This window comes from Carcharodon carcharias, chromosome 5, assembly GCF_017639515.1.
Source record: "Carcharodon carcharias isolate sCarCar2 chromosome 5, sCarCar2.pri, whole genome shotgun sequence".
Classification (NCBI taxonomy): domain Eukaryota; kingdom Metazoa; phylum Chordata; class Chondrichthyes; order Lamniformes; family Lamnidae; genus Carcharodon; species Carcharodon carcharias.
Window position 1 is genome coordinate 76,107,819 of NC_054471.1, and position 12,930 is coordinate 76,120,748.

General features: G+C 41.9%; 1 protein-coding gene across 1 annotated transcript in view; it reads right to left on the bottom strand.

Annotated features, from left to right (window-relative positions):
- Window positions 1-317: 317 nt before the first annotated feature.
- The window catches only part of khdrbs2 (KH domain containing, RNA binding, signal transduction associated 2), a 718,527-nt gene continuing 705,914 nt past the window's right edge, over window positions 318-12,930 (bottom strand). Inside the window, exons 9-12 of the mRNA XM_041187172.1 lie at window positions 9,884-10,055; window positions 7,828-7,879; window positions 4,492-4,557; window positions 318-3,637 (exon numbers count right to left, since the gene is read on the bottom strand). Coding sequence (XP_041043106.1) covers window positions 9,961-10,055 — 95 coding nt within the window. The 3' untranslated portion in view covers window positions 318-3,637; window positions 4,492-4,557; window positions 7,828-7,879; window positions 9,884-9,960. The remainder of the gene's footprint in view (window positions 3,638-4,491; window positions 4,558-7,827; window positions 7,880-9,883; window positions 10,056-12,930) is intronic.

A 12,930-nucleotide genomic window follows, 5' to 3' on the forward strand; every position in this document is an offset into this window, starting at 1 on the left:
CCACAGTCTTGACGAAGGGTTATCGACCTGAAACATGAACTCTGTTTCTCTCCACAGATGCTGCCATAGCCTGCTGAGTATTTCCAGCACTTGCTGTTTTTATCTCAGTCTCCTGGTGAATGTGAGCTGAATTCTGGCCACTGTCTAAATAGCCTTTCAATAATGTGGAGTCCAATGCTGCACACAGTGCACAGGTTCACCGAGGTTTTATGTGGGCTAACAATTGTTGTGATGGTGTTGGTTACAGAACGTGTCTGTTAAGAAAGTCTTCACACTCTTCTGCATGTTAACAGCGAGTCTTTATTAACTACTTGTAAGTGTATATATATATATATATATATATATACACACAGAGTAAGGAGTACAGGCAAGGAGCTATCTCCCTGTCTAAGTTGCAACACATCTCTGGCCAACATCACACTGACCCCTAGCTCTGGGTCATGTGCCTTCTTACAACACTGTGTGGGCTGTACTGTACTTAGTCTGACATTAACCCTGTATATACCACACCCTTATACTATACCTCCCCCCAAGTCTTTAACCCATGCACATGGAGTTACATTAGTTTATAAGTCTTTTGCATTTACCTTATGATTACAACTTAAACGCCATTTCAACATCATTACATTAACAACAGTCTCACAACCCCATCTGCCCCCTTCAAATCCCTAAAGTAAGAGGTTCAGGTGGTCTGGAGGCCTTATAACCCTTCCACATTTCATTCTCTGTTCTGTTAGGACAGTCAGGTAGGATCGGTTGGTCCTGGTTCTCACTCTTAGTTTGATGGCTGGCCTGACATTTGGCTATGCTTTCATTCTTCTCTTCCATGTTGAACCATGCCTGGTTGGTTCGGCTGCCCTGTCCATCCAAGGTTGTTGTTACTCTCAGTTGTTTCTTGCACAGTGGGCAAACATTGTATTTGTCTCCTTGGCGCTGCTTTTACTTCTTCTTTCTCCATGTGGGCCATCTCAAAGCCCTCTGGGGCTGAGGAAGAGCGTTCCTATGGTGAGAGGATGATTTAGTGGCACGTTCTGAGTTTTATTGTCGATGGTGAGAGACTAGTAGCAGATTCTAGCATCCCTTGTGATTGTGGCTAGAACTTGCAGTGTGTGCACTGTGGCTGCGGTGTCGACCAGCTGTAACATCATTGTAGCTGGGGGTAGATGCTGATCCTTCTCTGGTACCACTTCCACTGTAGTGCGATGGTGATTTTATGGGCAGTAGGTTTGCCTACCATTGAGGGCTTTCCAGAACCTGTTCTGAAAGGAGAGAAGAGAGAATGAAGGTAAAGTCTGTGTCTGAATACTCTTCAGTGTTTGAGCAGTCAGGACTCTGCTGTTTTGCTTGGCTAATGATGGTGGTAGTCCTGACACCCTCCGCCATCTGGTGATCCGGATTCTCTGCTCAGGAGAGAGAAAGGCTGGTTATGGATGACATATATCAGCTCAAAGTGGTTCCAGGATCATGCCAATGACCGGGAGTCGGACTTCCCCTGCCCTGAAAAATGAAGTGCCTGTTGTTCAAAGCCAGAGGTCTTTGAGCCATGGTTCCTTGCCTGACAGGACTGCCACACTGGCACCTGAATCTAATTTAAAAATTGTTAGTTGACCATTTACCAAAATGTCAGCATTACAACATGAAGAACCACAATCTTTGGCCTCACGCAAGAAGCAAGGCTGTGTGTCTTCAGGGTTGGTGGTCTGGACCTCGTGGGTTACCTTTGGGCTATCTGTGTGATGATGCGGTTTTGACCTGCACAGTTTACTGAAGTGTCCCTGTCTGTTGCAGTAGAAACATTGGGCAGTACTTATAGGACACTGATCTCTCCTGTAAGGATGCTTCGCACCACAGCTCTGGTAAGATCGCTCTGCCAGGTGGTTCAGAAATTGCTTTCCCTGGCTTGGATTGTCCCTGTGTCTTTGTGACCTGGTAAGCTAGACTGAGGGTTGGCTTCTGCCCCATGTTGTATTCTCTCCATGTAGGATTGTCCAGTATTGCTCACGTAGCTCAGACAGTCCAACCCTCTGGATTGTCTTGTCCAGGGTTAGGCCATCTTTTACTTGTAGGATGTCAGAGAGTGACTTGTCTGCAACACTCACAATTCTGTCTCTGATGAGCTCAGATTTTAAAGCTCCTCATTCACACCCCTCTGTAGGGATCATTGATGAAGGGATCAATAGGTTCCCCAGGCAGTTGGACTTCCTTGCTGAATTTTGCTCACTCCAATATTTTGTTGGATTGCAAGTTGAAATAAATGTCAAAGGATTTTACAACCTCATCAAATTTGGTGGATGAATCACTGATATCCTGTCATGCAATGATGTCATCTGCAATTGGCCTTATGGAGTAAAGAAGCGTGTTTACTTGTTCTTCTGACCTTTTACTTAAAACAGAAGTGATGATGTATCTTAAAAATCTTTTCCTCCAAGAACCATCTTGTGACTGGCTTTGACCCTGGGTGAGTCCCACTGAGGTTGGGAGAGTGGAATTGTGATTCATGTTGAACATTTCGTGGTTCACTGCAGAACAATGGATTTCTCGCACTTGCCGGTTTTGGTGGGCTTTGCAAAATGGTGGCAGTGTGCTTCGGGAAGAATAATTTTCAACAATGGCTGTGTGGGACAGCCATTCACTGACCAGCTCTGCCCAGCGATACAATGCTGTGAGTAGCAAGGCGTTTAAATTAACTGCAGGCTTGCTGTTTAAGAATTTGGATGGTTGCGAGTTCTTCGAGAGTTGAGTAGGTATTAATTAATTTCTTGTACTTTTCAACCTTGGAGGCCATGTGTTGAGGATTGGAGTCCAGGATCGGGATTAACGACAGGTTTTGTTCAAATGGTGCTTCTGACTGAATTAGTAAAAGTGTCTTCTCAGGACTGGCTGCAGACTGGAAGTTAAAAAGTTCACCTTTGCATGCAATGAAGTCCACATGCTCAAGCCATTAATTGGGCAGCCAGTCGGAGGCCAATCGCGGGCGGTGGACCGTTTCCCGGCCGCTCCTGGGCCTGCTAGCCTCACCCGCCTGTCGACCTGAAAATCCTGCCCCTACAGTTCTATTAGCTGTTCTCTCCCCACAGCCTCATCAACCAGGATCGCTGTCTTTGTTATCCTGTGTACTCGTGGCCCCAAGCAGCTCTGCTATGTCACACCACTGATCCTACTTCCATTCAGACGATTACTGCTACCATTGCTTTTTATCAGCAACATGCAATCAATTTGATTAGGACTTTGAAAGGAATTGTTCGAGTATGTACAGAGAAAGATTTTCCACTGGTGGGGGCTCCAGGATAAGGGGTCACAACATTCAAGTTAGAGCCAGGCCATTCAGGAGAGAGGTCAGGGAACGCTTCTGAACACATGTATGGAAATTCCTCACTCAAAAAAACAGGAGATGTTAGCTCAATTAATCATTTTAAATGCACAGGTGGTAGATTTTCATTAGCCAAGTGGATGAAGGAATGTGGAATCAAGACAGGTAGATGCTGCAGACCAGCCATGGTGTAAATTGAATGGTGAAACAGCCCGAAAGGGTCACTCCTGTTCCTATAACTACAAGGGAAAATATGCCACTGTCCTCTTTCACTGCAGGCTTAAATTTTCCTCAGAACAAACGCAAAATACTGCAGATGCTAGAAATCTGAAATAGAAACAGAAAATGCTGGAAACGTTCAACAGATCAGGAGGCATCTATGGAGAGAAAAAAACAGAGTTAATGGGGTTGTTTTAACTACAAGAAAACTCTGTTCCTGCAATCTCTTCTCACCAGCCCTAGACTCTCTCCTCCTGGCCCTATGGCCTCTCTATACTCACCTATGTGCCCTCTTCTCCCCCCCAGTACCCAGCCCCTTGTCCTTTTCTCCTTGACCACGTGCTTTCTTCTCCCTGCCCTTTGTGCCCTCTTCTCTCCCTTAATGTTCCCCCCACCCCTCCTGGGGGATCCCTCTCCTTCATGATTCCTCTCCCCTCTGCACCCCCTCCCCTGGTGATCCCTCCCTGCTGCCATCTCTCTCCCCACTGCCAATTACCCCCTACCAGCCCACCTTTCTCTCTCCCCCACCCCATCTCTCCATCCCATCGCAGCAACCCAAATAGAAAAGAGGTCTTGCTTTTAAATTCAACAGGAACTCTGTATTCCCAGACTGGAGCCACTAAAAGTCATCCTGGTAAATATCAGGGCCAATGTTTCAGCTTGATGGCGTTTCCTTCAAACTGGAAGAAGCTCAAAACATAACAGGATTTTAAGGGAAAACAGAGGCAGAGAAAGGAGGGTGGGGAAAGGGAGGAAAGAATGGGGGAGGGGAGGAAGGAAAAAGAGGGAAGGCTTGTGATAGGGTGAATGGCAGAAGAGTTTAAGTAACAAAAGGCAAAGGAGAGTTGTAATGGCTTTGTACTTGTTTAAAAGCTGTTTATCTACAACATCTTCCAATTCAGACAAAATGTCATCAGCCTGAAATATTACTTCTGTTTCTCTCCCGACAGATGCTTGCTGACCTGCTGAGCGTTTCCAGCCTTTCCTGTTCTTGATCTTCCCCAGCTTCATTGATCAGCACCAGCTTACTGTGAAGAATAGATTCAATAAAATCAGAGTTATTACCCGAGTCCACACTCCCTACACACATTTCCACTTAGAAGGAGAAGGCACAGCTGATCGGATTCCAAGTCCTGCTTTATTCTCTGATGTTTGGTTACCCCGGCAAGAATCTTATCACTTCCTTTTTGTAAGGAATTGTGATTTTCAGAATATTATAGAATTAGCAGGAATAACATTGTGAACCCTTAGCAGAAAGTTGTATGTTTTCTTTTCTCTCTCTCTTCAGAAAAAAAACCACTTTCTTAGCAGCCAGGGACTGAGGCAAAACTAAAATTTCCGAACTTATAGTAGGGAGTCTTCTGGCACCTTCTGTGCCCTCTTATCTACAGGAGATTTCAGTAAGGGCTACCAAAACAGCCCTCAGCATGGTATAAACTAGAAGGTGACCTCAAGCTAAAGTGATGGACAAGAAGAAGCTGATGTGTCACAATGTCCCCAAAGGATGTACCCACCCTTCCTTCCTGTCTTTTCACCAACTTTGGTGAACAAAACAGCCTTCCCATCTCGCCCGCTTTCCATTGTTCAGTGTATTATGGCAGTGGAAGCATGTTAAGGTCCTTAATTGGCCACTCATGGGACGGTAGGCCTTACCCACTCCATGTATTATGGAACTGGGTCAGAGGCGGATGGGAAGGTGGTGGGAAACCCGCCCATCATATTTTACATGCCCAACCCCCACCAAAGACATGCCTGGTTGGGGTTGGGAGGTGGGGTGGGGGGGCTGAAGGGGGGAGGGTGTAAAATCCAGCCTGTAGAGTAGTTGTGCTAAATATCATAGATACATTTAAAAGGAAGCTAGATAAACGCATGGGGGAGAATGGAATAGAAGGATATGTGAGATGGGAGGAGGCTCACATGGGGCATAAACACCGGCATGGACTAGTTCAGCCTGATTCTGAGCTGCAAGTTCAATGCAACTTTACTTACAATGAAAGCCCAAATCTTGCCAAATCTCACAGAATCCTGACTGGTTGTCTCTAATTGCTCACAAGAGGAAGAAGATCAAGTTATCTCTTCACTGAGATTACTGCAGAACTGGAGTATCCATATCTGCCTAATAAACTGTTGAACTTGTGTGAAAAGGAGTTTCCACCATCTGCTCATATTGTGGTAGCGAAAACTTTGCCCCTCCCCCCTCAAAAAAATGTAAATTCTAGTACCAATAAATGTTTTCCTAAATTGCAGAATCATCAATAAGATCATCTGCATATTAAGTGGGCATACTAAGTGGGAATGAAGTGATGGAATCTAAGCGAGCCGTCAGGTTTAGCGGTAGGTTCATTTGTTTCAACACGTTAACAATCCACAGTGCTGTAGTTCCCTCCTTAAGCAGTGGTACAGCTACATGAAATAATGAAGATGCGTCTTCATTTCTCTCTCTGTGCTCTCTGCTTTTTGAATTGAGTCCAGTCTTTTATCTTGACCCTGCCAAGGCCAATGATTCCCATATTTGATTAGAATGGGACTAGTCACCATAGAAAACGAATAGGGCCATGCATATCTAGCATGAACAGACTGTTTCACTATGAGAATTAAGTCATTTTCCTTAGTCATCCTGCAAACACAAAGAACAACACAGCAAACACCAATGATGCATGAATAAATTTTGGCAAACTGAGACAATAAGGTCTGTGTTTTAAGGCAAATTCAACAGATTTTCATTCTTTTACTGCATGTAATGGTCATGGTTTAAAAGAAGATTGATACTGTACAGGAGCCACAACACAAGGGCGAAGAGAAATTATAGGCTGTAAGCTACAGGCAATGAGTGGTGGAGCCAAACTGGCTTTCATAAAATGGCAATAATGGAATTACTGTGGAGCACCTAAAGCCTCAGCCAGGTCACTTGAATGGGAGTTTGTGCAAATCTGGGAGGTGTGGAAGATTGAAACAGACAGTCACTGAGGGATAGAGGTCAAGGTACCACAAAGTCAAGCAAAAGATTTCAATTTTAAACGCAAGAGAGAGTTACACACAAAGCCACTTATTTTTGGGTTTTCTACAATCTGTTATGCTGGCTCATGATTCATTTTACCCTAAGGCTTCTAATCCACAAAATTGGCCACATCCTCAGAACAGAACTGTGACATTCCACCAATTGTGCTAGTTCAGGAAGGATCTTCAGATTATGCTTCGTTCCTAAGGCATACCAGGTATGTTTTCCATGCCACGAGATATTTAATTTTACTAACAAACCGACTAGTGCACCCCAATGAAACTAGTAAAAGATTCAGTATTTTTTTTGAAAGGAGTAACTTCCAGTGATTTAAAAATTGGAATGCTCACAGGAGGTGGACTGAACACTTATTAAAAATGATTATTCCTGCTGATGAGCTGATTTCCAGTTTTCTCCATCAAACTCCACCAGGTTATCGCTCTCGAGTACATCAAGCAATACTGTTTAATGGAAAGAGAAAAGAAAAACAGTTCCATTCTATTAGGTTTCTTGTTTGTGTTAGTTCATGGGAGATTTTCTGTCTATGATTATGCAAAATAATTTTAGCAAAAACCTGAAGCCTACCCTAACAAGCTCAATTTCAAGCTCATTTTAGGTGTAATTTCCACCGAAAGAGGAAACTGCCATCATGGACTGAATGGGCCAACTTGCCTGTTTCTGGGCCCTTATGCTCTATGTAATGCTATACTGCCTCCCACCACCACATCCTGCCATGCAGCTATAGCCTGGGGTGTAGAGGCTACTTTTTAACGTTAAAACCACACAATCAGACAGCTGCAATTTTAGCTCTGACAATTTACTGTGCAATCAAATCTTTCAAGCAGCTTGCAAGCCTGAAGTAAAATTGAGCTGGAGAAAGTTTATTTTAAAGGGACATTCAGACACACCTTTTTCCCCCTTTGCAGAATGATGGGGAGATGGTGGAAGGATTCCCAGTTGATTATCGGTCCATTAAACCACATCACAAACGCACCTTCTGTGGCGAGCAAGTCCTGGCTTGGGACTTGAAGCCGGAGCTTCTGACCAAGAGGCAGGGACACTACCCAGTGTGCCACAAGACCTCCTACTGGAGAAAATGTAAAGGATGCATTTGTTTTTGTTCTTTTTGACCAACTTTATAGACTTGCTGCTGGTATTATGCAATTTAGAAGGTTAAAACAAAAACAGTTAATACTTGCACTTCTTTAATTAAAAACCAAGCTTAAAAACTCTAACCGATACAAGCTACAGACAAAAATGCAATCTGACTGAACCCTGAACTCAGAATTGCATTGCCTACCTGATACTTAACGCTTGTGCTGCTTTTTTCTGGTTAATCTACTACCAGACACCTGAAAAGGAACAAACAGAGAAACAAACTTCAGCAGCAGGAAAACCAATGGCTGCACTTCAAATTTTACAGACTTGAAAACAGAACTGTTGTCTCCTTAATGTAAAGAAAGAAAGTACGTTACTAAATACATCTTAGCATGCAACTCCAGCTTCAAGACACTTGTTTGCACAAGCTGTATAATCTGCTTGCATTTTCGTTACTATGAAAAAAGTAAACCACTCGCAAGGACAATAATGCCATTGTTTCAATATTTAACAAAAATACTAAAGTATATCAGGATCAATAATGCTTTTGATTACCCTAAAAAATATATTGTACAGTACTCTAATTGCTTTCTGCTTTTCCCTTTTACGATGCAGTTTACGCAATTGAGGTTTTAACAAGAGCTGCATTACAATTATTGGTCATTTTAGTCTTGTTTATCGGAAACAGGGTTATATATTGAAAAGAAACAATGATGTGGTCATTAGTTATTGCTAATTAGCCATTTTAATAACCTATAATTCCTACATTTGTTTATCACATTTTGGAAGGTTTACTTTTTTAACTGACAGTAACTGCTTCATTTGTAAATATTTAAAATAAATGTTGTATATGCAGCAAAATTATAGAGTTATTATTAGTGTTACCTTGTATTTGCAGGGTGTTTAACGTTTAGTCATCCTTTGAGTCCTGCGATATAGTCTCTTAATAATCAGCCATCATGTCTGATTGCCTCAAAAAGAAATATCAGCCCCTCTAAACTGCTTTCACGAACGGTGAAATTCAGATACATTAGCACTGGAAATTACAAATAAAGTTTTTTAAAAGGTGAATGTCAAAACAATTGGGCAGTGACACTGATGATTTCCTGGCAAAGACAATTATTATCATCTCAATAATGCATTAGATGCCCTTTTTTGAGTGAAGACAAGAATGGGTTTCCATGTAATACGCACATGTTGATGGGATATTTAATGTGCAGGAGAATTCAACGGTCCAAGGCATTTAGACAGGCTAAAGTGGGAAGAGATCTTACCTCATTAATCTCCATTACATTGTCATGAGAGACATGCTAACACAAACAAGTCAATTAAGAGTTTTGCGTTTAGTAAGATCAAGCTTATAGGATAGTTTAAAATCCATTTATTGCTCTAACATTTTCTGCATTAAAGTTTACTAAAGATGGGTCAAATAAACAGGTTAGCATGTTAACTTCTTTTTAAAGTTATTTACATCCACTGGGTGTTAATACAACTTTTATGTTCTTACACAGTGTCAAGTTCTTAAAAACCAGCTAAAGGGTTCATTTTGGTTTATATTGTAGCAACGGTTTAGGCATTTCCTGCAGAACAAAAGAGGCAGACATTTAAGAACTAGAATAAAATAATTCCAAATTTTAGTTCTTTACAAAAGAGTTCAGCTTTATTGACAAATTATGGCAAAATGTATTTGACAAATTAAAGTCACCTATTTAGATAAGCTTACACATGGAACTTTATGCAATTTTATCACCACATACAGGTTAAAACACTGAACAGATCACTTTAATAAAGTTAGCTACATACATAGCTGATTGTTTTCAATTCCATTAAACATCATTTTTTAAAAAATTAAATTTTACAAATTAAATATTGAACATCTTAAACTGACAAATATTAAAAGAAGACAGTTTAAAACAACTTATCTACAACTTGTTTATCACCTATTCAAATAAAAAGAGCCTTGTTACAATCTTCCATTATCCCTAAATAAGCATTCGCCTTTAACAGGTGGTGGGCTTGGAAATTTTAAACTCGTCATCAGTTCATGCTAATTGAACATACTTCTACACATAGAACAATGAAAAAAAACAATTAAAAGGAACAGCATCCTTGTTGCATGTTCTGTGGACTGACTTGTCTATTCTACGAGTTACTGCCATAAAATAAAGCCAACGTTTCATCAAAGTTTTAGGAAATAGGAGCGCACAAGGGTACCCAAGAGAAGCTATCCCTAGGCAGGAAAATAAATGAACTATTACTTGTCTTGTAGTTGCTTATATGATGACCACAGGACACTCATGTAGTCATTGTGCTCATTGTGGGACAAGGGCTGCCTTCAATATCTACCGTAGGGATGTTCTCTGTAGGTCCCTCTTGACCTCGGGATTGGTGCCTTCAGGCTCGGCCTGGATGCAACCCATTCTTCTTGACCTTGACAACAGAAAAGAAAAGGTAAACTTCGGTTAAAAATGAAAACTCAATAACACGGTTACCCTAGTGGTTAAAACAATGCATAAGTTGACCGGTCACATCTATATGCATGTTATTGTTCACTGGTTTAAGGGTCAAAGGTTATTTCAAGATGGTTGCTATATATTGTCGTATTATCTGTAAATAGCTAGAAACTAATGTGTTATGTGTAAGTGTTCCAGGGGGCCAGATTTCACAGCTGCACTAGAGACTCATGTGAAGTATAACAGAACCAATTCAACCTGGTCCTTCTTGTGTACCAGGCAGCATAGCAAAATTAAACATAAGGAGGTTCTGACCTTTCCAAGCTTACAGTGAGAGTATTAACAATATCTGGGAACCAAAAGACAACAAGAACACATGGTAGTGATTGAGAAATTATTCTGTTAATAGTTTTTCAAGCAAGCGCTATAAATTGTGATTGTCAATCTGCAGAGAAGGAACATTCAGAGATTCAGAGACTAAGGTGTCAATAAATTAGTGACAGAGGGGATTAGACAAAGGAGAAGCTTTGATGCCTACAATGGCAACACGGGAACCAGTTAGTGACCTGGGCCTGGGATTTCTGTGTTGTGTTTTTCTGTGATCTTTTGTCTGAAATCAGTGGGAAAAAATTCATGGGATTTTAAGCACAAATTGCGTCAAATACAATCTCAGTTTCTGCGATATTTTTGCAAATTTCTTTTAAAAAGGTCACAGTGGAAGCCAACTTCGCCCACAAAACTGGTGACACTCCCGGATGAAGAAATCGCCATAGGGTGTTCCCACTAATTACACCCATTCCTGAAACTTGGAAGAGGCTAAGTTGGCTCTAATAGGCATGTTTTAAAATCTTCTGAAAGCAATATAAGAAAAAATTCTGCGAAACCAACTACTATGTACCAAAATAACTGCCAGATGGTTTTGAATATTTTTAAAAGCCATTTTGTAGTTATTTAAGATTGGATTACTCACAGGTGGTGGACTGGATATTCTGATTAAAGTGCTTACTTTTTGCGATAAATCCATTTTCATCTGCATGAATGAAGCTGCACTAAATTACCACTTGGGTAACATCGAGGAGAATTTTTAACTGAAAATTAAAAAATACTTTCTAAAACACTGTCCGATTGCAATGGGAGATTTTGCATTCAGCAATATGCAAATGAATATGAGCGGATATGTATGAAGAAATACACTTGTCAAAACGGCATGCCTTTCTGGCCACAGTTTGCATCTGGAATGTCAATCATGTCCAAGGTGGAAACTCTACCCCTATTGCTCGTGACTTTGAGGTATCTGAGAGCTCTGGGCTGTTGGACTCGCTAATCCGGATTGTCAGTACTTTTTTCATACATAAGATCATGGGATGTGAGTGTTGATGGCAAGGCCAGCATTTGTTGCCCATCCCTAATTGCCCTTGAGCTGAGGGGCTTGCTGGGACATTTTGGAGGGCAGTTAGAGTCAACTACATTGCTGTCGGTCTGAAGTCACATGTTTGGCAGACTAGGTTATGACAGCAGATTTCCTTTCCTAAAGGACATTAGTGCACCAGGCAGGTTTTTACAACAATCAATGATGGTTTTATGGTCACCATTACTGAGGTTAGCTTTATATTCCTGATTTATTAATTAAATTCAAATCTACCAGCTGCCGTGATGGGATTTGAACGTACTGCCCTAGAGGATTAGCCTGGGCCTCTGGATTATTAGTCCATTGACAATACCAAAATGCTACAATCTCCCCAGTGTTAAACTTTAGGAGAAAAGCAAAATACTGCAGGTGCTGGAAATCTGAAATAAAAACAGAAAATGCTGGAAAAACTCAGCAGGCCTGGCAGCATCTGTGGAGAGAGAAACAGAGTTAATGTTTTGAGTCCATATGACTCTGAACTCTTGTCTCATACTGTTACTTTGATATATGTAAGAGGTAATGCCAGGTTTGCCCTGGAATGTCGACATCATGAAGTAGAGTCACACGGGGGAGAATTTCCTCCCTGTTGGATGGGCCGGTTTAGAGGAGTTGCCTCAGGGAGATTAATTTAATAATAAAACACTGGAAAAAATAAAAAATAAAATTACTCAGACATGTCCCCTCATGAGAGTGTCACATGAGCTGGGACATGTTTATGAATTTTCATAAGGCATTTTATTTAATTAATAAACACCTCATGAAACCTTATCCTGCCTTTGGATGAGGTTTCACGAAAAATGCAAAGGCCGCCTGGGCTCTTCGCCTGCCCGCCAACCTTAAGGTTGGATGGGCAGCCCTGACAATCACTTTAGTTAGTTAATTAATGGCCTTAATAGGCCTTTGACAGTTCAGTGGGCGCGCTGCTGACTCTGGTGCGCGCCTACCAAACTGATGATCGGAATGATGGGCGGTGACATCGGGACGCATGCCCGACATCACCGTGCGTCATTTTACACCTTGGCGTGTGGGCCCCGCCCCCACATCCCAAACAGAAGATTCTGGCTATGGAGTTTTTCAGGCATTTTCTGTTTTTATTTTAAACTATCAGAGAATGGGCAGTGAGATGGGAATTATTCTTACTGGGACCGCCAGCATAGAACAATTGGCTGTCGGTTTCCAGTGCTGCCTTCTCAGCATAAAACAAATTCCTCTTATCTCTGAAGCCTCGGGGTTGCCTACACTCTCCTTTCCTCTCTCATTCCTACTCTCCCTCCCTCTCTCATTCCCACTCCCCCTCCCTCCCTCGTTCCCACTTTCTCTCCCTCCCTCGTTCCCGCTCTCCCTCCCTCCCTCATTCCTACTCTCCCTCCCTCTCTCATTCCTACTCTCCCTCCCTCTCTCATTCCCACTCTCCCTCCCTCCTTCCCACTTTCCCTCCCTCTCT